At 60.7% G+C, this 26919-nt stretch overlaps 1 protein-coding gene across 3 annotated transcripts; it reads left to right on the forward strand.

Annotated features, from left to right (window-relative positions):
* CXXC5 (CXXC finger protein 5) lies at positions 60 to 26919 on the forward strand. 3 transcript variants are annotated; one of them, XM_021410387.1, is made up of 3 exons: positions 11694 to 13372; positions 20726 to 21736; positions 25908 to 26919. In XM_021410387.1, the coding sequence occupies exons 2-3, from the start codon at positions 20951 to 20953 to the stop codon at positions 25947 to 25949; spliced, it is 828 nt and encodes a 275-aa protein (XP_021266062.1). In that variant the 5' UTR covers positions 11694 to 13372; positions 20726 to 20950; the 3' UTR covers positions 25950 to 26919. The 3 variants fall into 3 exon arrangements, 2 of the variants coding, with proteins under 2 accessions (XP_021266062.1, XP_021266061.1); XM_021410386.1 differs by having other exon boundaries at positions 11698 to 13372; positions 25905 to 26919; XR_002442764.1 differs by lacking the exons at positions 11694 to 13372; positions 25908 to 26919 and adding an exon at positions 60 to 2729 and having other exon boundaries at positions 20726 to 20947.

Consider the following 26919-nt stretch of genomic DNA (forward strand, 5'->3'; position numbering starts at 1 on the left):
CGCTCCTGTCCCGGTGCTGCGTTTGTTTTCCCAAACCCCGGGTGCAGGAACAGCCTCTTGATTAAGTGTATTAATAGTTAAACTTTCAGCTCATAGCTTAGACTCACCAGACCACGAAAAGCCTCCGTCCTTTACTCATGCTCTGTTGCTCAACTAAAATATTGCGCTCAAAAGGTTTTTTTTTTTTTTTCTTTCCTTTTCCCCTGACTCAACTTTGACTCCTGGGAGTTCGGGGGCCGCTCGGGGGCTCCTCACAGCCCTGGCTGGAGGAGGGGGTCCCGGCTGCCAGCCCCACAGCTCGTGGGGACGAGTCGGTGGGTGGGGAGGTGTGAAGGGGCAGCTGTGGGGCAGGGGGGGCAGAGGGAAGAGTTCAGACGTGGGGCCCTGGAGGGTGTGGGCGACCCACGTGGTGGGTCGAGGGCGAGCAGTGGTCCCGGCGCCGGTGGGAGAGCCTCAGGTGCCTGCAGGTGGGGGTGAAGGGCACCTATGGGTCTGCCCGCGTCGCTGTGCTCGTGGCACCGATGCCCTTGCCTTGCCCTGTGCCCCCTCCCTTCAGGGTGCTGCAGGGCTGGGGTGTGCTGCAGCTCTGTGCCGGGGTGGTTCCGTCCGGGATCGCTTTTCCCCCTGGCTTGGAAGCAGGTAGAGGGCACCGCGCAGCCTGGGATGGCAGTCATCACCGTGCACGGGTGGCAGCCTGTTATTAGATGAATAAAAGGATTTTTAAGGTCACCGGTTTTTCGAGAGGCGGAGCAAAGGCTGCCCTGCTGCCCTGGGTGCCCGCTGCTCTGCGGGGCTGTCGCTGCCCTGGGTGCCCCGCTGGTGTCTCCGTCCGGCGGCTGCCGATAGGTGCGGGATGATGCGCTGCCCCCACTGCTGGCAGCCCGCTGTCCTGCTGCCCCAGCTGGGTGCTGCTGGCACCTCGGGGCTGGCTGCGGGGGGGGCAGCCTCTATGGGGCACCCACGCAGGTGAAGTTGTGGGGTGGGAAAGGGATCGGAATAATGGCTCTGCTGGATCTGTGTGTTGAGGCTTGGCTTTTGCTCTGGTCCTGCTGTGGGATTTGGGAGTGTGGCTCTGTTTCCTCTTGCTCAGATGGCATTGCGTGTACCAAAGGTTCTCCCGTGGCCTGAGCACCTTGGTATCCCTAGCACTGGCAGAACGCAGCCCATCGCCTCCATAGTGCGATGCTGTGGGGAGCTGGCCCAGCTGTGGGGGGGTTCGTGTTGGCCTCGTCCCTGCAGCTGATGGCAAAGAGGCGTCATGCCGTCTCCTGCCTTTCCAAGCACCATGCTCTTGGTGCCCCAGCTTGGAGAGGTGAGAACTGTAAAAGGGCTTGGGTTGCTGGCTCTGTCCCTCACCGACGGCGTGATGTGGTTCTCCAGGGAGCACGGTGTGGGCCAAAACGTGGCCTTTCACTGGCAGTGGAGGAGCCAAGCTCAGGAGGATGCAGTGTCCTGGGCAGCGTGCTGCCGCCGTGCCGTGCCATGCTCTGCTCTCGGGGTGTTGGGGCACGCTGCGGCCGCTGGGCAGGGTGGGAACCATCAGCCGCGTTCAGCACTGGTGTCAGCTTGGTGCTGCCTGTGTCCTGGGCATGGACCGGGCCAGGGCAAGGCGTTGGGTGTGTGCCTCAGTGCATGGGCTGGGGTGCTCTCCCCCAGCTCCCGGTGCTGTCCCGCGCCACCGCTTGGTGTCCCGGCCCTTGGCAGCTGCGTGAGGGCAGCCCTGGCCTTGCCTGGGAGCATGACGTGATGGATGGTTCGTTTTTGCCTTCGCAATCCCGCCTTGAGTTCTTGTCTCCACTCCAGCTCTTTGTAGAGATGTCTGGGCAATATCCATCTCCCACGGTCTTCCTTTCAAGAGTCTTAATCTGTGCCCAAACGGCTCCATCCATTCTGACCCCAGGTGGTCTCTTGGTGTCCAGCGGGTCCCGGGGTCACCAGTTCTCTCTTATTTCTGCTAGGCCTGCCCCCGTGCCTTTGTGCCTCATTTTCCATCAGGCTCCATGGGAAGAGCTGACTGCGGTCCAGCCCCGAGCCCAGAACATGCCACTTGGGCATCTCCCGGCCGCGCCTCTGTGTGATGCTGAGTGTTGGCAGAGGGTGCTCTCTGTTCTCATGGCCCTGGCCCTGGGGCTGGCTGTCCCACAGGCTGTCCCCGTGTCCCTGCTGTCCGGAGGGGCTGAGGGGCTTGAGAACTTTTGGCACTGGGACAACGTGTGGAGCGGAGCTGTGGGGGCTCTCCTGGTGCTGTGCTCAGGTGAAGCTTTGGGTCCACGGTGAGGGGGAGCGATGGAGCTGTGTGCCCTCGGACGCTGCCTGGAGCTTGGTGTGGTCCCACCTCCGAGCTCTGGGCCATGGCCAGTGCCTGGCATTGCAGTGTCCCCTTGGCCCCGGTGCTGTCCCTGCTGTCCCTGCACTGTGCCTGGCTCCCCGTGTGCTGCTGCTGGGACTTTTCCCCCAGTTCCGTACCCCGTGAGCATGGCCGAGGATGGCTGGCTCCGGGAGCGCTCGCCTTGCCCTCTGCTTTACCTTCTTCATCTCGCTAATCTGATGGCCAGAGGTATGCGAAGCATTTCAAATATGGCCTCGTTCGCTGGCTCCGGACAGAGCACGCAGGAGGCGTTCCTTCACACTCCTCTTCGGCCCGCCGCTCCCATTCCCCCTCCCATGAGCATCCCGCAGTGTGGGCACAGCGCAGGACATGGCACGGCCTGGCGTGGGGCAGCCGTGGGGTAGGGGTGGCGGGCAGGCGTGTCGGGGAGGGGGCTCCCACGGGCTCTGTGGTACCACCGGCGGGGCCCAGCCCCAGGCACGGCGGTGGCCCTTGCTGGGAGAGCGCAGTGGGGCCGCCCCATGGAGGCAGCAGGGCCTGGTGCGGGTGGGCGTGGGGTGCGGGCTGCGCAGCTCCCATGGGGTCCGGCGCCGCGAGGTGCCCTGCTCAGCCCCACACCTGTGCCGATACCGACCCTGTGCGGAGCTGCTCATGACGTCATCTCTCACCCAGAGCTACCGGGAGGGGGCTGGGGGCTGGGGGCTGGGGCATGGCTCCTGGCAGTGTGGTGGGCCCATTGCCAGGTGGGGGCTGCATGGGGAGGTGCTGTGCCGCGCTGCGCTGCGGGAGGAGGCAGTGGGAGTCTGTCAGCGCTCCGGCTCAGCTGAAGTTGCTATTTAAAGCCGGGGCAGGAAAATCAACGCGGGAGATGAGGAGGGGGAGGTTTTGGGAACGGCTTCGCGTCCCTCTGCCCGTGGGAGCTGCGGCCTCCCCGCCTCCCCGCGGCCCCGGGGACAGCTGCGGAGCCGGCCCGGGGGGGCTGGCGTGGCGGGGGGTGGGAGCCAACGCGAGGCGTTCGCGCTGTAATGCGTCAGGACAGCTTGCAAATTCCAGCAAGGTGCCGGCTGCGGCCGAGCGTGTGCTGCTGCGCGTCGGGGAGGGCCACGCTGCCAGAGCGAGTCAGATCGCGGGGTGCGATGCCTGGGGGGCACCCGCTGCCACCCGCGTGGGGAGGGGCTCGGCCAGGAGGACAGAGGGACAGAGCCCCGGGGCCGCAGCTGGGGCCGGTGCATTGTAGGGAAACTGAGGCAGAGGGGCGTGCTGCAGCTGCCAGCATCGGGGAGGCGGCAGGATGAAGCCCGACTGACCCCCCCCGTCATCCGCTCGGCTCCGTCCCCGTGGCTGGGTGGCACCTGGCTGCTGCCTGGCCCCAGAGCTCCCCTCCCGCTGCCTGCAGCACTGCGCCAGCGCAGCGCGCCGTGCCAGGCTGACGCCGTTTGGCTCGGGAGAAGCTGTGTGTTCGCACATGGACGCTTCCAAAGCGAGCAGCTGGGTATGCGTGCGGAGGAGGAAGGAAGGAAGGGGAAAGCCAGCCGTCAGGGCGTTTCTATTGATGAGTTTGTTTTATCACGTAGGTGTCGAAATACTTTGCAAAGAGAGCAACCGAGCAATGTTTGGGCCTGGCCTTTAGCAGAGGCGTGATGGAGGAAGGGGCTGGGGCTGGGCTGGGGCTGGGGCTGGGGTTGGGCTGAGCTGAGCCGTGCTGCCCCCGGGGCCGGGCGCAGCGGCAGAGGTTCGGGCAGGCTGCTCGCAGGGTCTCAGTTGGCCGCCAGCCTTCCCCCGGGTCCTCCCTTCCCACAAGGCAGATTGTCATCCTTCCTCTCCGTGTCTGAGCTCCCAGGGGTCGGGATGAGAGCTGGAGGTTTGCCTCCATCCATCGATGCGTCCAGATCCGCCTAACGCTGTGCACTTCCCTCCTCGCCGCCGTCAGGTTTTGTTTCCTTAAATAAAGAGCCCTCAAAAGCGCTCATTAGCCATCTTAATGGGAATAGCGGAGTCACCTTGAATGCGGCGCGGCGGTTCCGGGCGGTGGGTGCAGGTCGCTGCTTCCCCGCTCTGTGCCTGCACCTCCCCGGGGCACGCAGCCTGGCCAGGATGGGCCCTTTTATTTGTGAAGGCGTTGGGGGATTAGTGGGAGGATTAGTAAATATGACCCCAGGTAAAGATTAAGATGGGGGAAAAAAAAAAAAAAAAAAGCTGTTTTTTCCCGTGCTGATGCACCGTGAAGATTAACGCGGGGTGGATTCGCAGCCAGCAGTCAGCGTGCTGTTGGAGGGGCGGCTCTGGCGGGAGGGGTGGGGGTCGATGGAGGGGGGGCACATGGCCTGGGGCGCCGGGACCCCCAGGTCTGCACCCCAGGGTGTGCTGGCTGCGAGCTGGGAGCTCATGCAGGTGGAAGCATCTGGGCTGCTGTCCCCGCGCCCGTGCCGAGTGCCCTGGTAATTGCGAGCAGCCGAATGCTGGCAGTACCTGACACTCGCTGCGAGGCCGCGGCTGCAGCAGCTAATCTGAAAGGACGTGAACTCGACAGGGAAGGCTGGAAAACACTCGGAGCAGCTGAGGAGGTGGGAGCAAATCAGCCCCCCTGGCCCCAGCTCTCCCGTGCATCAGGCTCCCTGTGCTCCAAGCCTCATCCCGCAGATGGGGCCAGGGCTCCCCGCAGAGCTCCGGGGATTAGCTGGGACCCGGGATCTTAGCTGTGTGCTGAGTGTCCATCAGATAAAGCCGTGTCCCACCGTGCTGCAGGCATGCGTGCCTCTCTGGAGGGCTGCGAGGTGCTGGGAGTCTTTGGGAGGACACCGGGGCATCCGTCCTTCGGGGGCTGGTGGGGTCCTCTGCTGCAGGATGGGAAGCGGGGATGGCTGTGAGCCATGCCCGGAGCAGCAGGAGGGCCAGGCGGTGTCCCTGGTGTATCCTCACCCTGCTCCCTTCTCCTCCCATCGCATGTTTGCGTTTCTGGCTCAGGGCTGAGGGGAATCCTCTCCTGGAGCTGGGACCTGTCTCCCAGGTTCATGGTGCGCTCTGGGAAGGAAGCAGAGCTCTGCACGTCCTGGCAGCCTTCACCCCTCTGTATGGGCTGTGCATTGTGGCCCTGTTTTGCAGAAAGCAGGAGGGTGGCTCTGCGGCTGCCAGAACTCCTGTCCTCCAGGAGCTGGGGGGGCAGACCCGCTGACCCACTGCTGCTGAGCCCCTCCTGCGCCAGGTGAGGTGGGATGCACGTGGGATGCACGTGGCGGTGCGAGCCCCCTGCTATGTGCAGGCCAGGCGCTGCAGGACAGTGCTGGTCACGCTGTACAAGGCTCAGAACCCCATGTCCGTGAGTGCCTGGTTGGGTGCACCTCGGTGCTCCCCGAGGTGCAGAGATGCTCCTGGTGGGGGGGCTCCATGGGCCTCCACGGCCGCTGGACTCCCTGCTGCCTCCTCCCAGCTCTGACTGAGCGTGCCAGTGGTGCTCTTGGTGCGTTTTTGGGTGCCAGCCCGTGGTGCTGGCGGTGCTGCTGCTGTCGGAGTGGGGAACACAGGGTTCCCCCTTCCCTGGGGGCCTGGCTGTTCCCTGCCCAGAGCCGTTCTCCTGCCAGCTGGAGGTGTTGCTGTAGTGACTGGAAAGTTGGAGGGGTGAAGCGCGGCCATTTCCCCTCTGAGAGCCACCTCCTGTGGCCGTGTCATCGGACCGGCACAGGGACTGCTTGCCAACGTGAGCGGCATCAGGGATGAGCCTGGTGCGTTCCCGACTGGGTGGCAGTGGGGGCACGAGCCAGCTCTTGGCGAGTCACCTCTAACCCTGCCAGGCAGGGCCTTCCCAGGGCCCCATCTGCCACCCTGCTTCTCATGGCAGCTCGTGGGAGCGGAGCAGCTGAGTGCGCCCCGCTGCCCCCAGGGAGCGGGAGGACAGGGGCAGGACTTTCCTGGTGCCAGGGCTGCGCTGCGCCATCCCCGCCTGCCGGGGAGCTCCAGGGCTCTGTGCCCAGCTGTGCGTCTTCACCACGCTGTGTCCCTGCAGGACGTGGCGGGGGTGGGGGTGGAGGGGCGCTGAGGTGGGAGATGCTGGCACAGACCCCAGGGATGTTGTGCTCTGCCTGCGTGGAGACCTTGCTTGCGTCCGGTGTCCGAGTGGCGTGGATCTGTTGTATTTGTGATGGGATCAGGCCTCCCGTGCCCCAGTGCCACCAGCCCCGCGTTTCCCTGTGCCGGGGATGCAGCACGGCCATGACATGGGCAGGACCTGGGCAGCACTGGGGCTCCCTGCCCTGCTCCCAGCACAGTGATCATGGGCTGCTGGGGCTCGCGTGGCTCTGGGGCTACTGTCCCTGCCCAGCTGCGCCTCGCTCTGCTTGGGCTTGGGGAGAAATGCCCCTAAGGACCGGAGGAGGAAGAGGCTGCGATTTTTTCAGCAAAAAATTTCACTCCTCTAAACACAGTTTAATGATTTATAAGCAAAATCCCTGTGACCCTCCCCCGGCCCCATACTATTGTCAGGTGGGGTTTGGCCCAGGGTGGCCACGGGGTGGGGAGCAGCGGCATCCCCCACCTTTGGTGCCCGGACGCCTTCCACGGGGAAAGCGTTTCCGCACCTCAGGGCTGGGTTGGTGCTTGGGCTCCTGGCTCCCCCCACGTCCCCACCGTGCCGGTGTGGGGCACGGCAGCCGTGGGGCTTCGCCTGCGCCGGAGCCGTGGGGCCGCGCGGCAGCCGGAGAGGTGGTATTTGGAACAAGGGCTGCGGCTCATAGGAAATCACGTGGCGCGGAGACCTGGGGCTTTACGGGAAGAGAGATTAGAGAGGCGAGGGGCAGCGCGGGGCTGCTTGGTGCCTGGGGCTGCCGCCCGCAGCGGAGCTGGCTCACGCCGCCTGCTCGCACGCAGCCCGGCCGGGAGCTGGGGGGCTCGGCGGGGCGCGGGGAGGCGCGGGCAGGTGGGGGGCGGGCGCGCCCTCCCCAAAGCAGATGGTCCCTCCGAAGCGAGCTGCCCCTTCCGCATCGATTCCCCGGGCTGGATGGTTAACGATTGCTTTCCAGGGTTAATTAAACTCTCCTCGTCGGGGCTGCTGCGCCGTGGGGGAGGAGCGTTCCCTACCTGCGCTGCTGCCTCCGACTGCGGCCCCGGGGAGGGACGAGGCCGCGGCTGCAGCCGGGATTTGCTTCCAGGCCAGCGCTCGCCCTCGATATAAATCCAGCAGCGTGGCAGTTGCGCGGGGAGGATCTCGGCGGCAGCCGGCTCTTCTCTCTGGGGCATCTGAAGCGCGGCGTTGTCAAGGTCAGCCGCCGAGCCGAGCCGAGCGCTAACCAGCTCGCTGCGGCCTTGGACGGAGAAGAGGCTGGCGGGCGTCTTCCCCCGTCTGTCGTTATTTTTGAGACCAGCCTGGTCCCTCCTCCCGCTACTCTGTTCCTTTAGGTTTAGGCTGCAAACACGTCTCTATTTCCAATTATTTTTAAAGCCGTCAAATATTTGGCAGCTGGACAGTCATTGTAGAGTAGCGTGTTTTGCAGAGCGGGTCACCAGCCATGCAATTGTTCGGAGTTTCTGATTCTTGCATATATAAATATGCCCTTTCATCGGGAGCTCTCAGTCGAAACTGCCATCTTTTGCCTCATTGTCAACATCGGCGAGGTTACGCATCGTTTGCTGACTCACAGCCTCCTGCTCTAATTACTCGGCTAAACTCCCTCTGCGGCGCGGGAAGCCGGTCCGAGCCCCCCGCCTTCTCTCCCTCCCTGCCCCCTGGCCAGCCCCCACATCCCAGCTCCCCGGGCTCCCAGGGCTGGCGGGGGGCTCATGCCCCTGCTCAGGGTAGGGGTGGATGGCGCAGTGAGCGTGCTGCCTCACTGGGACAGTGCGTGGTGTCAGCTGACCCCATTGGTGGGGTGCCCGTCCCCGTCCCCAGGTGCCGCCCCACCGACGGGTGCCGGCTGGGTGCTGCCGCAGCGCCGGGACCTGGCGGTGCTTTGTGCCGGGACCCCGGGCTCAGCGGGAGCCTCCTCTCCTCCCTCCGCGGCAGCACCAACTCAGACAAGCTGTGCAGTAAACCTGTTAGCTTATCCTCTTTTATCCCAGTCTGATATGATCATCCGCACTGTAAGCTTTCATCCGGGCCCAGCGTGATTTCCAGCGTTGGAGTGATTTGAACAGACGCCGCAATTACTGCAGGCTTGGTCTCACCCCGCTCCTCTGCGCGGCTTGGGCTGCTCCGAGGGCCGTGCAGGTGCCCGGAAGCAGAGCCGCGGAAGGTGGCCCAGGCTCTGGTGCTAACTACCAGCGTTATGTCTTAGCACTCCCAGCCCGAGCTCACCGGCATGGTGGTGTGCCCTGCCATGGCCTCGCTCCTGGGGGGCTCACGCCTTCCTCCCCCCGAGGGCCCCCAGCCCCTGCCCCGCGTGCCCCCGTCCCACAGAGCCCAGCGCTCTCGTTATCTTCCCATGTGTTCGGTGCTAATATTGCGGTGGAAACAATGCCCTTGCAAATCCCACTTGCTAGCAGAGGTGAAACCTAGCCTGGTAATCCAGTGGTAGTGACCGTGCGCCAAGCCAGTAATGCAGCGCTGCTGGCTTTGGAGGAGCAGATACCTTATTTATTTATATATATAAAAACATATATGTGTTTGCACAGGCTTCTGTCTGTCACGGAATGGTACAACCACACATCTTATCTTGTAAAGCCATATTTTGGCCCTTTTTTCAAAAGAAAGTGAATTTTAAGCACAGGAGACAGTGATGGTTTCTTTGGAGCTGTTACGATCTGCCATGTACAATAAATCCGTCTTAGTTTGTGGATTATTGGCCCAATAGACCGTAACAGCTCTGTCAGCCCCTCCTGGCATGCTGTGTCCAGCGAGCTCAGTGTTGTGTTGGTTCTCCTTTTTTTCTAACAGAAATTTCCTAAGGATTTTTCCATGCCGTGTGCATGTACAGCAGCTGATATGGAAATCGCAGGAGCTCCGCTGTGTGCCCAGGTTTTTTTTTTTTTTTTTTACATATATATTTCCCCTCTGAAAATACCCACAGGCACAAATCTCCACGAGGGAGTCCAAGTCCCTAAAATCTGTTAAAGCATAAAGGCAGAGCTGTCACTGCTGGAGAGCAGCAGGATGGCGTAGAGCTGTGCTGGAAGAGCGGGTCGGTGTTTTGGGGTTGTTGGGCTGGGCTTCCCATAGAGCACCTCGGCCCTGCCCGGGGTCAGCAGAGCCAGGCAAGGGGACGGGGACAGCAGGGACAAGGCCTGCGCTGCTCGGGGCTGGAGCAGGAGCCGTGTCCCCGGGGACTGGCGGTGGGGGGATTAGCGAGGGGGCAGCTGGTGGGGGATACATCCCTCTTTGTCCTCAGGGCTGTGTGGGGCTGCTCTGGGCTGGGGCAGGGCTGAGCACTGGGGGCCACTGGTGCTGGGTGGGCAGCGTGTGGCCGTGCTGTGACATGCCCCCCTTAGCACCGTGAAGGCCCAGCCCTGTGCCGGGGGAGCTGGCCAGCCAGGCAGCTCCGTAAGCCCATTAAGAGCTCAGTGAACCCCGCGCCTCGCGGGGCTGCGCTGGGGACTTGCACTGCTCCACCACAAACCGCCTGAGCCCGCAGCCCCAAACCCCAGCGCGGGGCTGCCTGCTGCAGGGGCGCACCGGGACCTTTTTCTACCCCTAACCTGGATGTCAAAGGCATCAAAAAGAAGTGAAGGAGGAAAGAAAGCAGGATGGGTCTTTGTGAAGGCCTGGAATGGAAAAGTGCCTTCCTCTGTGTATGCGCAGCGTCCTTCACAGAGGTTCGCATTGTGAGCTCCTGGGTCAGTTAAGCAGAAGTCCAGGAGAGTCACCGTGGACATTCCCTCCTGTGGGATGGAGGTGGTTAGAGGCAGTGGGAGTGGGCATGCATGGGATGGTCCCCTTCTCGGGGGTGAGGGCAGGTGTTTTCCTGCAGGCTGTCTGCCCCGGGAAGTGGGCTGGGGGTCCTGAGCCTGTCATGGGCAGAGCAGCGTGGCATGGCAGAGTGTGGTGGTGGCAAACACGTCCAGCTGCTGCTTCAGCTGTCAGGGAAGGGAGAGCAGGCAGAAGCTCTCACACCCACACCTAACTCCAGCTGTAGCTGCGGACCCCTGGAGCTTGGAGCAGGGACCGCTTACCCTCTGGACGTGGGTGGAAGCCCCACGTTGCTGAACGTGTCGCAGCGGTGCTGCCTGGGCTCCCCTCCCAGCAGGGTCCCTTCTGTTTGAGCGGAGCCCCGGTGTCTCTGGGAGAGCATTCTGGGCCAGCTGCCCCTGCTGCTGGAGGCCTCGTGGAGCTTTTGGGTTTGCCAAGCCATCGGCTCTGCCACACTACTCTCCTTCAGGTGAAGAGCTGCTCAGGGCCCAGTGCTTTCTCTCCAGAAGGGCACTCGCACTCTGCAATCATCTTCTCAAATCACAGCTCCTGTTCGCTAAGCTAACTGTCTCAAGCTCCTTCCATCCTTGGCCATCTTTCCCTCATGCTAACGGCATGGATCTGCAGCTCTCCTCCACCCTTGTCCATTCTGCACATCCTGTGAGCAGCTCATCCCCGCCGCCCCCGCTCCCCACCTTGCTTCGTGCCGTGCATCCCGCGGCTCAGCCAGCCCCATGCCTCATGCACACAGGCACGCTGTGCTGTGCCATTGCTCCTTCCTCCCTGCGCTCGGGTGGCTGCAGCTCGGTCTCCGGGACCAGCCCATCCCACCTGTGCTTTTTTAACAAGGCACTGTGTGTGAGACCCCAGTGAAAATCTGTCTGACCCTAGCCCTAACTCACAATCTGATTGAAGACAGACACTGGGGCTTCTTGGTACAGCCTCTTGCTGCTGTTCTGCTGTATCCAAGAGGTACCACTCAGTGTCCCAGCCACCAGCTCTCTCGGAAGTGTTTTCCCAGTGACTCTTCCCATCCTCCTGCCCAGGACTGGTGTTTTTCCATCCTGTCCTGGCAAGCTAGAAAGAAAGAAGAAACCCTTTGTCTTGGGTTCAGTAAGCATCGGGCACCAGGGGAGCTGGTGGACACCCCTCTGGCAGAGAGCTTGATGTGGGGCTCATTTCATGCACTCCTCAGAAATAGAAGCTGGTGGAGCTCTGTTTTCTCCCATCCCAGAGCACAGTGTGCTGGCGATGCAGGTGTAGCTCTGGTCTGTGTGCACTCGTGGTTCTGGTGCTTGCTGTGTGGGGATGGAGGGATGGGTGGGTGGATGGAGGGATGGATGAATGGAGGGCTGAAGGGATGGAGGGAGGGATAGATAGATGGAGGGATGGATGGATAGATGGATGGATGGATGGAGGGAGGGATGGATAGATGGAGGGATGGATGGAGGGATGGATGGATGGATGGAGGGATGGATGGGTGGATGGGGGGATGGATGGGTGGGTGGGTGGATGCATGGAGGGATGGAGGGATGGGAGTTCTGAATGAGTCTCCCTCATCCCCATTGGTGTCATGGCTGCGGTGTCCCCCCTTCTCCCAGTGCTGTCCCCAGAGCCCAGCAGCAGGCAGCCAGGAGCTGGCTGCTCTCACTCACGCTGGGTGGTCTCAGTGCCATTGATTGCTGTTTGCAGTTGTGTTGAGAAAGCTTTGTGGCTCCGCTCCCCAGGAAACAAGGAGCTGGGTGCTCTATGGTCTGTAGCAGTTATGGAGGGAGGAGGCCCTTGGGCGACCTTACCTGGCTGTCATCTCCTTGCTGCTTCTCCTATGATGCTCTAGCTCACCCACGGTGTCACACACTGTACTGCCGTGTCTTCACTGACCCCAAGATGACATTGTGACTGCTTTGGGGCTGGGCTGGTGGCACTGGGGACACAACAGTGGCTTGGCTCAGGCTGGTGTCCTGAGGTGCCTGCCTAGGCTCTCCATTGCCCCAGTGCTGGGCCACCCTGCGAGCACACACCTGGCATGGGAGCTCGCGAGCTCCAGTGATCGCCTGCTGCCTGAGCGGGAGCGCCGGGGTTTGATCTGTATTATTGTAGATTTAAAAAAATGTGATTGCTCTTTCCCAGTTCCTATGTTTCCTGAGAGCGGTCTAGTTTCCTAGCTTATCTTCAGACAGCCTCAGGGGTATTCCCTGGGAGTTTGGGAGTTTAATCAGGCATTGCTGGGGCATGTGAACTCTGCGTATAGTGGCTGTTCCCATGGAGGGGAGAGCCTCTTGCAGATATTTAGGTTGGCGTGCCTGTGCTGGGGGCTGGGCCTGGCTGGGAATGCGCGGCTCCTTTCCGGGGAGGGGACAGGGAGCGCAGGGTGACGGCCGCCTGGCCGGGAGTAGCTCGTGGGCCGGGCACGGGGGCTCTGCGGGCTGCCCCCTGCAGCGGAGCTCACGGGAGGGAGCGGCCGCACTGACGGTATTGGCTGCTTCTGTGTCTCAGCCAGGCAGCGCTCGTGCCCTCCAGCCCTGGCTCTGCCACCTGCGTCCTTTCTTCCTAGCCGCCGAGTTTGTGTCAGAGCATCCCGGGTGGGGCTCTCCATCTCCCCCAGCCCCCTGCCCTCCTCCAGCTCCATGCCCCCCAGCCCTCACTTCGCTGCTTGTTCTGGTTTGGGTGATTTTTAATTGCGCTGCTAAGGGCAGGCAATCAGGAGCTGCGTGGAAATGACCGATAGGCGAGATGTTGGGCTCTGCTTTGCTGGTGAAATCGAGGGCTTTTGTTGCTGGCTGTTTAGCAGGCAGTATTTCTTTTTAGGCTGGATATATTCCTGGCAAGAAAAATGATGGATGCTCTGTTTCGTTTCCAGTGGCAGTGTTTCAGATTCCTTGCTCCAGGGCAGAAGCTGAGCTAACTCCGATTCCGGAGCAGCTCTGGTACCTTGGCAGCTTAAAGGCCACGGGGTTGCTTGAATGACAAGTGGCACTGAGCACAGGGAAGGCTCGGGAGAGTCGGTTTTGTGCAGCGTGCCCTCGATCTCTTGCAGGAAGCGGGGCGGGAGGAGTGAGAGCCCACTGAGCGGGGAGGGAGCCTTTCATTGTCTTAGTGCTTTGCAGGCAGAACGTGTGGCGTTGGAAAGCGAGCCCGACGCACAAAGGAGCGGAGCGCTGTGCCTTCCCAGCGAGCGGGGCTGCGCTGCGTGTCACTGCCGAGGCAGCTGGGTAGGTGCTGAGTCTTGGAGCACAGCTAATTCCTGTGTCCTGGGTGCTCCTGTGCTCCCCTTGCCCCCCTGTCTGCCCTGAGCCCTGCTGTGCCTGGCTGGGGGTCTGGGTGCAGACCCCGGAGGCTCAGGACAGCTCCTGTGCTGAGCTGGGGCTGTGGACACCATGGCACAGAGCAGCGTTGTGCCCACCCCACCCTGACGATCAGCCTTCCTCTTCTTTCTCCTTCTTCTTCCTATTTTCCTTATGCAAGCATGGCCAAGTGAAACACGGTGCTGACCAAAAATAACAACCGCAAGCAGATCCAGACAATGGATAAGCCCCCAGTGAGGGCAAGGGCGACCCGAATCCTCCCAGAGGAAGACGGGATTATGCTGCGTCCTATTAGACATCTGTCAATAGCTGCCATTTGTGGACCCCGGCTGCTTCCCGACAGTGCAGCCACCTTCCTGGTGCTAGAGCGATTCCTCCAGCAGCCCATGTGCGCTTCGTGGGGCTGCCTTTGGGGTGATGGCACATGTCACTGCTGTCAGCGCAGCAGCCCAGCCCTTGGGGGTGGTTTTGGTGTGGGCAGCTGAGATGATCCCAGGTCCCCTTGGATGCCAACATCCTTGTCAGCCTCCAGAGGGTGACTGGCTGGTCCGTGCCCTTGCTGCTCCCATCCTGTTGTGGCTCCTTTGGGCTGGGTCCCTGCATTTGGGCGGTGGTGCAGCTCTGGGGAGCAGGATGTGGGGTCCTGAGCATCCCTTGGTGTGTGCTGTGCCCTCACAGGGCTACAGGGGGATGTAATGCTGAGAGCTGGAGCAAGCAGGACCTGCTTGGTGCTGGGGCTGCTTGGAGAGGTGGTGCTGACGGGTCTGGGGCTCTTCACTGACAAATACTCCCATGCTGCTGTGCCTACAACTTTGTTTTTAATTAACTTCTAGAAGCTTTGCTGCTGCTGATCAGTCTCTCTGTGACCCGGTTATCAGTTATACCCCACGTAATTTATGTTTTAATCGGCCCATCTGTTAGCTGTGGTGATTCACAAGGCTCAGGGCTGCGGGGGTCTCCCCGGGCAGGGGTCCCTCTGCAGTGCTTGGTGCTCCTGCCGGGTGCCGGAGCCACGCAGGGCAGCTTGGCGGGGGGGCTTCCTGCAGCACTGCTGGCACATGGGAGGGCTGCGTATCTGCCAAACCTCCTTTGGTTCGCCTGTGTCCCCTCCCACTCGGAGAGTCCAAATCCCTTCCTCTGAGATGCTCTCAGCCAGTTCAGCTCAGATGCCCTGGCTGCGCACAGTGCTTGGGTAGCAGTGCCCACTGTGGTGCTGTGCTCTTGCCCCGGGGTGCTGCAGCCATGGGCTCGTGTCTTCTGTGTGCTGGGATGTGCCAATGCCCAGCAGGCAGCAAATGTCCCCAGTGCCCTTCCCATAGGATTGGTCAGCCCAGCCCCTGAGTGCTGTAGTCCCAAAATACCGTCAGTCACTTCCCTTGGCAGCGTGATGGGGCTGTGCTGGAGGATTCCCTCCAGGAAGGTCTGGGTGCTTTGCAGGGGAAGGTAGTTCTGCTGGGCCAGGACCACGGCTCCAGGGTGCGCTGTGTCTCCTGGCCCTGCAGGGAGGTTGCTGGCTGGGGTACACAGCGCCTCGTGGCATTATCTGGGACTAAGTGGGTTTATGTGCTGCTCTTCAGCACCGGCTCAGAGCCGTGCCTCCTCCTGTGGCCGCGGGTGGGGGACGGCGCTGAGGAGTGGGCGAGCATGGAAGCGCTCCCCAGCAGAGCCGTGCCACGGCGCGTGAATGTCAGATGCTGCTTGGCTGCGAGATCGGCTCTTGCAAACACAGATCTGTTCAATCCCATTTGGAGGGAGGTGGGGGAGGCGGGGGGGCCTTCCCGAGTCTCAATCTGGTAGGTTTTAGTTACAGTCGTTTTCGGATTTGGGCAGTAAACGGCGCAGCTTTGGCATGGGGGGATGGATGAGCAGTGCGGGGAGCGCGCTGGGGGAGGTGACGCTGCCAGCCCCCGCTGTCCCCAGGCTGTGGGGCCGGCCGTGGCCACGCTCGCCTTCACTGCGTCCCCGGGCAGCAGCTGTGCGAGCAGAGGAGGGGGAGGAGTCGCCTGGAGTTGTCCACAGGGCAAATGGAGCCCTGAAACACTCGGATGGACGTTTCAAATCGCGTTATCTCCATAACCGCCCTGCTCTGGCCCTTCCAAGTGGCAGCGGAGATAAGTGGATTTCGAGGGAGCGCCTGGTCGTCTGACATTTAAGGCTCCGTAATCCATAACTACCGCCCCTCAAAGGCAAGAAGGAGCCATGCTCCCCAGCCGGGCAGCGTGGGGCAGCCCCAGGGGTCCCTGTGGCAGTGACCGCATGCCGGGGCAGGTTGGGTCCTGGATCACTGCGGGGAGGAGACAGAGCTGCTGCTGGCACCGCAAGGATGGGGCTCCTGTCACCAGCATGGAGGTGCTGGTGGCATGGTTGTCTGCTTGGTGCACCAGTCAAAGGCTCTTTGGAAAGCCAGGGCGCTTTGCTCTTGGTCTGAGGCATCTGTGCAAGGCAGGAGCCAGCAGGGAGGCGGCATTGCCTTCTGCACGCGGAGCCGGACATGCGCACAGAGGCGGTGTGGCCCCAGCACCCATTCCTGGCTGGGCAGGCTGTGCGCGAACCGGGAGCTGCTCCCGGGAGGCACCATGGACGGGGAGCGGCTGTCTGCGAGGAGGAGGCTGGTGGAAGCCACTCTGTGCGCCATGACGATGTGCCATCTGCTTTCAGGGCTAATTCCAGATGCTGGATTTAATCTTCCGTAGCTTTTTTAATTTGGGAGTTGGCTTCTTAGTGTCCTTTCGTGCCACCTTGGTAGCGGAACGGCTGCCGTGGCTGACCCTGTAAGGATGTTCTGGAGATGAACCACCTCCGTGGAAGCGCCCATCTGGCGACCTCTCACAGCACCGCCCATGTTACCTACACCTACAGCACCGCCCCAAACCACGCCACGCCTCTGCGTCCTCTCCTGATGCCCTGAGAAACTGAAGTGGGTGGCGGTGACAGTGCATCCACGAGCGGAGCTTCTGGCTCGACCAGTTTTTGGGTGGATGAATGCAAAGAGCAGAGCTTGTGGTCTGCAGGGTTGACAGAGATGAGTTGCAAAGAGGTGAAGAATGCCCTTGTCTTTATCTGGTGGTACCTGTGCCTGTTACCAGGTACCATTAGAAACCCCCTGGATGGATGTCCTGCGGGGACCTTCAGCCTTGTGCCTTGACTTCTCCCCTCATTCCTTGGTTCTCTTTGGTTTCCCGGCATGCCTTTGGCTGTTAGGCAGCCTGTAGGTGGCCGTGCCATGCTCTCCGTCCCCATGCCCAGCTCTCCCCTGCAGCTGGGGACTTGGTGGGTCCCACGCTTCCAGGCCAGAGCAGTGACAACATGGGCCCTGGTTAGGGATGGCCACAGCGCAGTGGGGTCCGCCTGTCTGTCTGTCTGTCCAGCTGTCTGTCTGTCCGCCTGTCCCAGTCCATCGCTGGGAGGCGGGGGCTGTGCCGGGCGGCTGGCCGTGCCTCGACGGCGCAGGGAGGGGTGAGGGGGAGGAAGTGGGGACAAAAACCCTGCGGTGGACACAATTACAGCCACGTAGTGCCTCCTTTTTAGAGGCTGAAAAGATGCTGGTTTCCCTTCCGTCGTCCGTCTGCTCCACCTCTGCCGGCCAGACAATGGCGGGCCCTGGTGCCCACCAAGCAGCACACAATGGGGAGGGAGCTGCGCTCCCGGAATTTAAAGAGCTGAACTTTTAATTTTTGTCCCTTTGTCTCTCGAGCCTGGGAGCACCTCGGCTTCAGCTTTTCTTCTTTTTTTCTCTCTTTACGTTTATGTCTGTGCATGGCTGAACGAACAGTGGCTCTTATGGGAGCAGATTGATTTATTTAAAATTAAAGGAAAGCAGAAGTTATTTTTAAAGACAAGAGTTTTTACATCTGAGGGAGCTGATTGCTTTCCAGTAATGCTAGGCAGCAGACAGTGAAATAGCGCAGGGGGCTGGAAATCGCTGTCCGTCATTTCCACTAAGCTCCGCTCCTCTCTCCGATAAACGCTTCCTGCAACCTGGGGCCACGGTGCCCAGTGCCCACAGTTCAGCATTCTCTGCTTCTGAGTTTTGGAGTCGGAGCGCTCCTGGCATGGGTCTGGGGCAGGGCAGCGGGTGCCCAGTTTGCAGAGTTTGAGTTCTTCGGGGTGAAGCCCACGGAATGCAGAGGCAGTGGCAGGGATTGCTGCTCCCGAGAGGGCAGTGCCGGTGTCGGGGCAGCTCCTGTCAGGTGCGGGGCAGCCCTGTGCAGAGCTGTCCTGACCCTGCATGCTGGGCTGGGGGCCCGCCCGCCCTTGGTGGGTCCCCTTGAGCCCTGGCACGCCTCCAGCCTAAGCTGCGCGGTGCAGACCTGGGTGCGCGGGCACATCACATGCTGCTTAATGCCGCGCTGCAGCTAAGCACCTTCTGACAGGGACCCAGCTGACGCCGCCCAGCGCCTTCCCCAGGGGATGGGGGCCGGGAAGGGGGCAGGGGCCGGGAGGGCCCGCTGTGCCTTTCCTGGGGTCAGCCATAAAGACGGGATTAAGATAATTAATTCCTTCCCCCCCCAGCCTCAGCAATTAACGATGTGGGGCCAGGGCAGTGCGGCCGTGCTGAGAGGCGTGGGGCGATGCGGGGGGGGCCCTGTCCGTGGGCACCCCGGGGTGAGGCAGCGCCAGGCGGGCGCAGATGGCGGGAGCTGGCGGTGCAGCCGCGGGACAATGGCGGGATTGTGTGGTGCAGGGCCGAGCTCAGGCAGCTGGGTGCTGCGCAGGCCGGTGGTGCTGCAGTGCACAGGGGATGCAGTGCTGGGACCTGGTGGGGTGAGACCTGCTTTGCACGGCGGGGTGGGACCAGGGCGCAGGTTTCTGCTGCAGGCAGCTGCAGAGGGCCTGCCGTTGCAGCCGACCGCAGGGAAGATGTGCCCTTGGAAATAACTGATGGAGATGGAGACAGCAGTGCACTGTTGCGCAGGGACAGGCCCGAAGGAACAGGGCTGCCAGGAGTGCAGGTGTGGAGAGCCAGGCCCAGGGGCATTGTGGCAGTGACCAGCTCCAGGTGGGAGAAAGCCTGCAGCCAATGTCCTGCCTGCGGCGCTGCCCGCAGCCTGCTGTCCTTGGTGTGGAGCTGTGCCCTGTGGTGTGGGGCTGGGCTCTGTAGTGTGGGGCTGGGCCCTGTAGTGTGGGGCTGGGCTCTGTAGTGTGGGGCTGGGCCCTGTAGTGTGGGGCTGAGGCCTGAGGTGTGTGAGGCGAGGGATGCTCCTGCTGTCCTGCAGCACAGCTTGTCAGTGAGGCCGGTGGCACGTGGTAGAGGTTTAAGGGCGGGAGCTCAGCAAGAAGCCCCAGAAGGTGTCTGAGCGATATCAGCGGCAGCTCAGGCTCCACCAGATTACACAGGGCGGGAGCGTGAGCTCGGCAGGCTGGTAAATCCGGGGCTGATCCAGCACAGTGCTCGCAGCTGCAGATCCCCACCGGGCGGCCAGGTCTGGCCGTGAGCATGCAGAGCTGGGGACAAGACTGCTGCTTCATTACAGAGCAGTGGGCACATTGCTACCGGCCTGGGGGTGTTCGGGGGGCAGTGGGCCTGAGGTGGTGGGGAGCGAGCCCTCTGTGCGCTTCCTGCATGGAGTGCCGGCGCTCCGCGCTGCTGTGGGGGGGCCTGGGAACTCCCGGCCTGTCCTCCCACCCCGGGCACGTGGTGCCTGCTCTGCCGCAGGCCGAGGCCCACTGGGCCCTGCTTAGCAGGCCCGCAGCCCTGTCCCCTCCTTCGCTCGGTGCCAGGGTGAGCAGGGCCACCGCTGCGAGGGGCGGAAGAGGAGAAGGGCTGCAGGAAAGGCGGTCGCAGGCGGGTGTGAGATAATGCCGCCGGGCTGCTTTATCTCACATCCTCCCGTTAGATGCTTTTCCTGCCGCGCTCCCCTCCTGGCCCCAGCACCGGGAGCTTTTGTCGTTGAGGTGTGACCCATCCCAGTGCCGCAGGAGCCGGCCAGGGCCTGCTGCTGCCGCCCGGCACCCTGCGGCCTTGCCGCCCTCCTCTTGCTGCCCGGCCGGGCTGTGCCGCGGCATTGCCCACGTGGCTGCCGGCCGGGAAGGGCAGGCTGTCCTGCGCCGCAGCCCTCCCTCCCACGTGAATCGGAGAGCTGCGGGCTGGAACCCGAGTCCTGCATCGATCCGCGCTGCATCTTAAATCCCACAGCAGCTGAAGCAAGCGGTTTTAGTGCGAGGGTGGGGGTGTTTTTCTCCACAGGCGAGCTGTCTCCTGCGTCGGGGTGAGATGGGCTGTCTTCCTGTTCCAGTAATGTGATGTTTGGCACAGGCACCTCGCCCCCGTCTGCATCCAACCGCTCTGCTGCTGGGCTCGTCCGTAGGCAGCGCCCTGGGCTGTGGCAGAGTGCAGGCACCACCAAGCTGTGCCAGGGGGCATGGAGTCCCACAGAGCACTGTGTGCGTGGGGCTGTGGCTGAGGGGCTGCAGGGGGTGGGGCTGCAGGAACGCTGCCTACCTGTGCCTGGCCCTCCCCAGGGCAGTGGGACCAGCGAGGGGCCCCCTCCAGCAGTGCCCTCCCCCAGCTGCTGCCGGGGTGGGGACGTGGGTTCCTGCTCCGCTAAGCCCTGGAGCTTTTCTCTAAAGCCTGATTACTCTGGCAGTGCCTGTGCGTGCGTGCATGCGTGCGTGCTCGGGAGGGGAGGAGGAGGAATTTCACAACAAGTGTTGGCGGCCACGCCAGGCCCAGCTGCCCCTGATCCCCCCAGGGCTGTGGCACTGCTGGGGACCCATGCTGAGGGGGCTCTCTTGTCACCTCTCCGCAGTGACAGGGGATGTGGGGCATGGTGCTGCTGGGTGGGCAGGAGGTGCATGCTGCGGCTCGCCTCCCTTCCCCTGCCTGGTGCTAGTCTGGGCACTGCCCTGGGGACAAGGGCCCAGGGGGAGGGTGAGCAGAGCCACAGGCAGCATGCCATGCTCCAGCTCCGTCCTGCATCAGGCACCGGCCCTGCGGGGCTGCACGTTGCTGGAGCAGAGCAGGACGGGAGCCCCGTGACTGCCGTGGGGCTCTGGGCCCTGGGGGAGGAGAGGCAGCGCAGGGAGCCCTTCAGCAGTGAGGTGACATTGCTGCCGGGCCAGGGCTCCCTTTGTGCCCCCTGATCTCTGTCTGGATGGCGACCCTTTTAGAGAGCAGCGGAACGGATCTCCACCGAGGTCCGTTCCCTGGAGTTTCTTTGTTCGTGGCGCTGAGACTTTCATTGCAGGGGGAGGAAGAGCTGCTTTGAAAAGCCCGTTTGCTCTTGCCAGTACTAACTCTCTTTTATTTTCTACTTCCAGAGCCGTATGTTTTGTATCAGAGCCGCGGAGTATGTCTCTGCACTGAAACTGTGCTGAAGACCTTTGCGGCCGAGCTGGGAGGACCCGCCCCGTTCATGAGCGCTCCCGTGTGAGCTTTGTCCGGTGGCCGGTGTGTCGGTGCTGCAAGAAGGGCTTCGGGGGTCTTCTGCTTGGGCTTTGGGGTGCTTTTTTTTGGTTTGGTTTTGTTGTTCTGCTCCGTGCACCATGTCGAATTCGGGCTCTCATCAAGACACTGGGAACAAGCCAGAGACGGAAAAAAATAATCAAGATGACTCTCATCCCCCTGTCAGCTCAGAGAGGAGGAACAAAAGTGGAATAATAAGTGAACCTTTGAACAAAAGTCTTAAGAAGTCCCGTCCGCTTTCCCACTATTCCACCTTTGGTAGCAGCAGCTCGGTAAGCGAACATTCAGAGAAAGGCAACCCCTTAACTAATGGCAACGAAGCAACTGTGGATAAAAGTAATTCTACCTCAAAGCACAAAAACATCTCTAGTATGCTGAGCAAATTAGACAGGGTGGCAGAAATCTCCTCAGAAGGACAGAATGCCCTACAACAGTTTGCTCAGTCGACAGAAATGCTCAAAAGAGTGGTACAGGAGCATATTCCTCTAGCAAGCGACCATGGGACTGGTATCTCTGATATGGAGGCAGTCTCAGCTGCAGAGACAATGAACAGCCCCTCTGATTTTCCTTACCTGGGGGCTTTTCCCATCAACCCAGGCCTTTTCATTATGACCCCTGCTGGCGTGTTTCTGGCAGAGAGCGCGCTCCATATGGCTGGCTTGGCAGAGTATCCAATGCAGAATGAATTGGCATCTGCCATCAATTCGGGAAAAAAGAAACGGAAAAGATGTGGCATGTGCCCGCCCTGCCGAAGACGGATAAACTGCGAGCAGTGCAGCAGTTGTAGGAATCGCAAAACTGGCCACCAGATTTGCAAATTCCGAAAATGTGAAGAACTCAAAAAGAAGCCTTCTGCAGCACTGGAGGTAACCGGCCCCTGTCAGGCACCCTAACCCTTCCTCGGGCAGCTCTCCTGGGTTCGGATCTTGCCCTAGATAATAAAACACCTGGTACTTCCTATTTTTTTTCTTTTCCATTAACAGTTCTCACCACAAATTGTGTACATTGCCCAGTGCCCCTGTCCCTGCCCCCTCGATGTGCTGGGTGAGGGCTGAGGACACCCAGTGCCGGGGGCCTTTTGTCAGCATTCGAGCAGTGTTGGGTTGCAGTGCTGCTCCCCCCGCGCCAGGCAGCTGCTCCTGACCTGGTGGTTGGGTTGGAGGATGGCAGGGCTGGCTGTAGAGGCAGAGCCTGCGGGTGGTAGGGGTGTGAAGCCGTGTTCGTGGCGCACATGGAGCCCGGTCCTTTAGTTCACCCTTCGTTCCATGCAGTAGCAGGGAGCCCTGTGTTTGGGTGGGAAGTGGCTGCAGGGCACATTAAGCATGCGGGACTGTGCCTGCACTGGGGCAGCGCTGCTTCGAGCATCCTGTGGGGCTCACTCAGGTGCCTCCTGGAGTACATGCATTCCCAGGGGCGCTGGGATGGCTGCTGTGGTGTGGGATGCAGCCCTGCTCTGGATGCTGTGCTGAGCATCCCCTTGGTTCCCTGCACGTGCTGCACCTACGCTCTGCAGGTGGATGCTTTGTGGCCACGGGGACTGTGCCATCACAGTGACGTTGGCCTTTGAGCTGCTGACTCACCCACTGGGCTGGGGGCTGCCTTGCTAAAAGCCAGGGAAGGCGCATTGCTGGCGTGGGGACCGCAGGAATGTGCGGGCGCACTGGGTCATGGCATGGGATGGGCTGGAATTTGCCCTGGGCCATGCATGCCCGGCAGGCACATGGTCCCCTGAGTGAGTGCGATGTGGGTGAGGGCTTGGAGCGCTGGGGAGCGGCTGTGCTGTGCCGAGGCCCCTCTGCAGATCCCTCATGTACTGTGTGTGATTTCTGTGGGAGCCCGTCCAGCCGTCTGCTGTGCTTCCCTGTCCTCCTGCTGTTGCTGAGTGCACCTGCAGAGCTGGCAGAGGCCAGAAGTCACCCTGACATCAGCCAGATCGTGTGTCCTGGCACGAGGGCACGGCCTGTGCGCTGCTCTTCCTAAAGAGATAGCCCACTGTTTCCTTAACCACGTCCCACATTTTCAATTAGCGTCAGCTCTGAATGAATCGTGAAGGGGAAAAAAATCTATTTGGGCGGTGGGGATGAGGAGAGGGGGACTGTGTCTTTCAAAAACCGCTGTATTGCTAAATTATATTCTTGTTCTAATTTGCTGAGTCAGTGATCTGGAAAAAGGGAGAAAGGAAAAAAAAAGTTCATCTCTTCGGAAGAGTCCTAAAGCGGGTCAATAGAATCAGAGCTCGCATCAGCCGGAGGAGCCGCTCCCTTCTCCCAGCATGGTGCTGGTTTGGGGACAATAAATAGCACAGGGAGCCCATGAAACGCTCACCCCCTTGATTTGTTTTCTCATTCCGCATCTGGCTGAGATTGGAGCTGCTCATATAGGGCTTTCAGTTTGATAGCACTGAGGCCTAGAGAGGATGCTCGTATCCTTCCTAGGTGCAGGGCTATTGAGGCCAAGGAGAGCAGGTGATGCTGGGCCGTCTGCTTTTTGGAGCAGGTGCTCCTGCAGCAGCCATGGTCAGGATGTCAGCCTGTGCCACGTGTTCTCCTTGGTAGGGCTGAATGAGATTGCGGCTGGGATGGTGGTGCTGGGACCCGGCTGGTGCCCCAGGGTCACCTGTGTCATTAAGTCTCAGCCCACATCACCCAGCGCTGGCAGTGCACTGCCTTGGACTGAGGGCAGCCACGGGAGCCGCCGTCCCCTGCCTGCCCCACAGCCTTGTGGAGCTGGCGGTGGGCAGCACCGTGGGCCGCGGCTCCTGGCAGGCTGTTGTCACGTAAGCAGTTCTGGTGTCGGGCTGGAAAATTCATAGGGCTTTAGTGAGGCATCATCCCACCGCAGGGGCTGTGCCAGAGCTGAGCGTCAGAGGAGCAGCACACGGTGACCCTGCCGGGCCCTTCTGTCTGCCAGCCGCACGTGTGGACAGCAGCGTCCTCAGAGAGCCCGGACAGGGGCTGCAGCTGTGATTAAACATTGATCTAAAATCAAGCAGTAAAAAAAATAGAATTAAACCTTTATGGCAGCATAAAAATCAGGCTAAGTCCCTGTCCCGCCGTTAAGCTTTATCTGCACATCTAAAGAGCCTGAATAACCGGTCGCCGCTGGTGTCCTGGTGGAGTGGCTGCTGGCTGAGGCGGTAGGGCCGGCGAGGCGGGTTGGGGGCTTGCAGCGGGCGGCTGCACGTCCCTGCACCGACCGGGCTCCTCTGGGCCCTGCCAGCCCCCGGCAGTGCTGCAGCCCTGGACAAGTAGCCCTGGGCTTTTCTGCTGAGCTGTAGGGCACGTGGAGGCCGCAGACAGCGGGGATTTTACTCAACAGAGCTGTCCTCCGTCTGGAGGAGCCTTGGTGAGGTGACCGTGGTGCTCTTGCTAACGCTGGTGTAATGTTTTTTATCACATTGAGGGGATGAGGGAAGATCTGCTGTGGGCATCTGCGCGAGAGCGGTTTGTCTGTCTCCCTTTGGTAATGGAGAGCAGTCTCAGACACCTCCTTCCAGGCCTGTTAGAAGTTCCCTCTCCTCTTTCTCCTGGGAGAGATCTGAAGAACTGGCCCTTGCCTGTCAGTCCGTCGCTGTGTGCCCCGTGGCTCAGCAGCCTGTCCCGAGCGTGGACCCAGCGTGTCTGCTACGTGGTGCCGCAGCTCCCGGCCTCATTGGCCAGAGGCACTTCTGTTGCTCAGATACTTGGTTACAGTTTGCAGGGACCGCAGCTCGCCCTGGAGGCTGGGGCTGGGAGCAGGGCTGTACCAGCGTGGGCTGCCTTGGCCCTGTGACGGTGCCACGCTCCCCAGCTTGATGCCGCTGGGATGCGTGGGGGCTGGGGGCTCTGCGGGAGAAGCCGTGCTTCAAACTCCTGTCTCCTCCTCTGGTGCCGGCAGCACGTGGGCTCCAGGAGCTCCCAGCTGTTCTGTGGGTGGTGTCAGAGAACCCGCTGGTTCCTCACCGCTCCTCGTGGCCAGGCAGGGTTTGGCTGGGCTGGGCTGGGGATGTCCTCGCCAAGCCTTGGGTCAGTGCCGGGGCTGCTGCTGCTGCTGTCCCATACTTGTTTGGGTGTGGAGAAATGGGAGGAGGGGGCTTCTGTGGGTGCCTTCTGCTCTGGCCTGCTGTCCCTCTGAGGGATGTCCCCTTGGTGACCGTGTGGCCCTATGTGCTGGCTGGCAGTACGTGGCCTCACAACCCTCCTGCAGGCACCCGTGGCTCTGGCACCGTCCCACCTCTCTCTGGGCAGCCAGGCCCTCCTCCCTGAGGGGCACAGAGCTTCTCAGGGCCTTTGCCCCCCAGCACTTCCCTCCCTTCCCTGGAGGTGGCTCTAGGTGGCACTGCTCGGGTCTGCCCACGTCAGCAGCCCTTGTCCCCTGCCCCCACCCAGCGCGATGGCGACAGGTGGTGCTGGGGCTGCTCCGTGCCATGGTGGGCGGTCACCAGGGCTGCTGGGAACACCTGCATCCCCGGGATGAGCTGGGAGCAGCGTCCCCAGCGTCTCCTGGGCCCAACCACCGCCTGCAGGGCGCCCGGCTGCTCCTGGCCTCGTTCATGGGCGCTGGGTCCCTCCTGCTGTCTGTCTGTCCGACGCAGCATGGGAGGCAGGCTGTGGGGACACGTGGGGACGGGACTGGCCACGCCTGCCCAGCCATCGTGCTCGCTGGCAGCCAAGGGGAAGCCGAGGGTTGTGCCATTGTGCCTGCATGGCATGGGGTTCAACTGGGGAGGGCTTTTCCAGGCCTGGCCCTGCAGCTGGAGGGCTTGGGCAGTGGGCAGCGGGCAGTGGGGGGCCCTGCAGGTGCTGGCTGCGCAGAGGCCTCAGTGTGGCTCCGCGTTCCCTTGGCCGGGAGCCCTGCGCAGAGCCTGCCGGGGGCTGGGCTGTGGGCCTGGGGCAGGGCTGGGTGCCCATCGCCTGCCCCAGCGACTGCCGCTCCAGATCCCAGCCCCGCAGCCTCGCAGCCCCGCAGCCCCCAGCCCCATGGTGCAGGGATCGGAGCCGCCTGCCTAACGCCTTGTCCCTCTGTCCTGTCCCCCCCTTCTCTCTTCCTTTCCAGAAGGTGATGCTTCCTACAGGAGCTGCGTTCAGATGGTTTCAGTAGGAACGGGAATCCCAAAGCTCTGTCATCCAAGTGCAATGTCACTGCTTGCTTGTGTTGTCTCAGGCAAGGGATTTTGGCTGAAATGAATGGATGCACCTGTGTCTCTTTAGAACCAAAAATATTTTCTCGCAAATTTCATTCCTGTTTTTATAATTTTTTTTTTGCGTTTGTTTAACATCTTCGAGTCCTAGTCAGACATTTAACTGCTTTTCAAATAAAATAATTAAAAGAAAAAAACAATGGATCTGTAAAGTACCAAGACTTAATAGACAGAGTATGGACAATCAGTTTCTTTCTGTGTTTTGGTGTTGATGTTGTTTATGTGTGAAAGATGCAGTACTTGTGTAGGGAATGTAAATTTACAGTAACCTTTTAAAATCTAGTTACTAATAAGCACTACTGTAATTTAGCACAGTTGTTTAATTGCACCCTCATTTATACTTTTTATTTGATTCTTTCCCGTCATACAATAGAGTGGATAGTTTCTAGAATGCCTCGACTTCATGTTTATAAATGAGAATATGTTTAAAGCGATGTAGTACCCCTCTCCTCGCCATTCACCTGCGTACGTTTAACCAGCAAGAGGTTTGGAATAAAGGATGGAAGGAAACAATTGCTGCAAAAATGGCGGTCTTCGAAAAAGGAGAAAAGAATTTAAAAAAGAAAAAAAAAAAAAGGAAAAAATTGTCATTGTTAGTTTATTAATATAGAACAAGAAATACCGCGTACAGAAAAACTCCTAATTGCAATGGTTTACTCCTAGAAGCAATTTTTGTAAACTTACTGAAGTTAAAATCAAAATAAAAACAATATTGCAGGACCTGTGCTGAAGCAGTTACGAAAAGTGATATTTCTCTTCTGTTCAAATCCCCGTCTCCAGCTCTCTACATCATTAAATTGAAATGCTGTTTGTAATGTTTTAGCGATCCAGGCTGTTTTTGTGAATAAAATGAATGCATGTTTTGTGTCA

This window comes from Numida meleagris, chromosome 12, assembly GCF_002078875.1.
Source record: "Numida meleagris isolate 19003 breed g44 Domestic line chromosome 12, NumMel1.0, whole genome shotgun sequence".
Taxonomy (NCBI): Eukaryota; Metazoa; Chordata; class Aves; order Galliformes; family Numididae; genus Numida; species Numida meleagris.

What these genes read in the sequence shown, in the direction of transcription:
- CXXC5 (XM_021410386.1), top strand. Translation starts at nt 20,951, where the DNA reads ATGTCGAATTCGGGCTCTCATCAAGACACTGGGAACAAGCCAGAGACG. An exon ending in AGCCTTCTGCAGCACTGGAG is followed by an intron (nt 21,737 to 25,904) that starts GTAACCGGCCCC and finishes CTTCCTTTCCAG; the next exon opens with AAGGTGATGCTTCCTACAGG.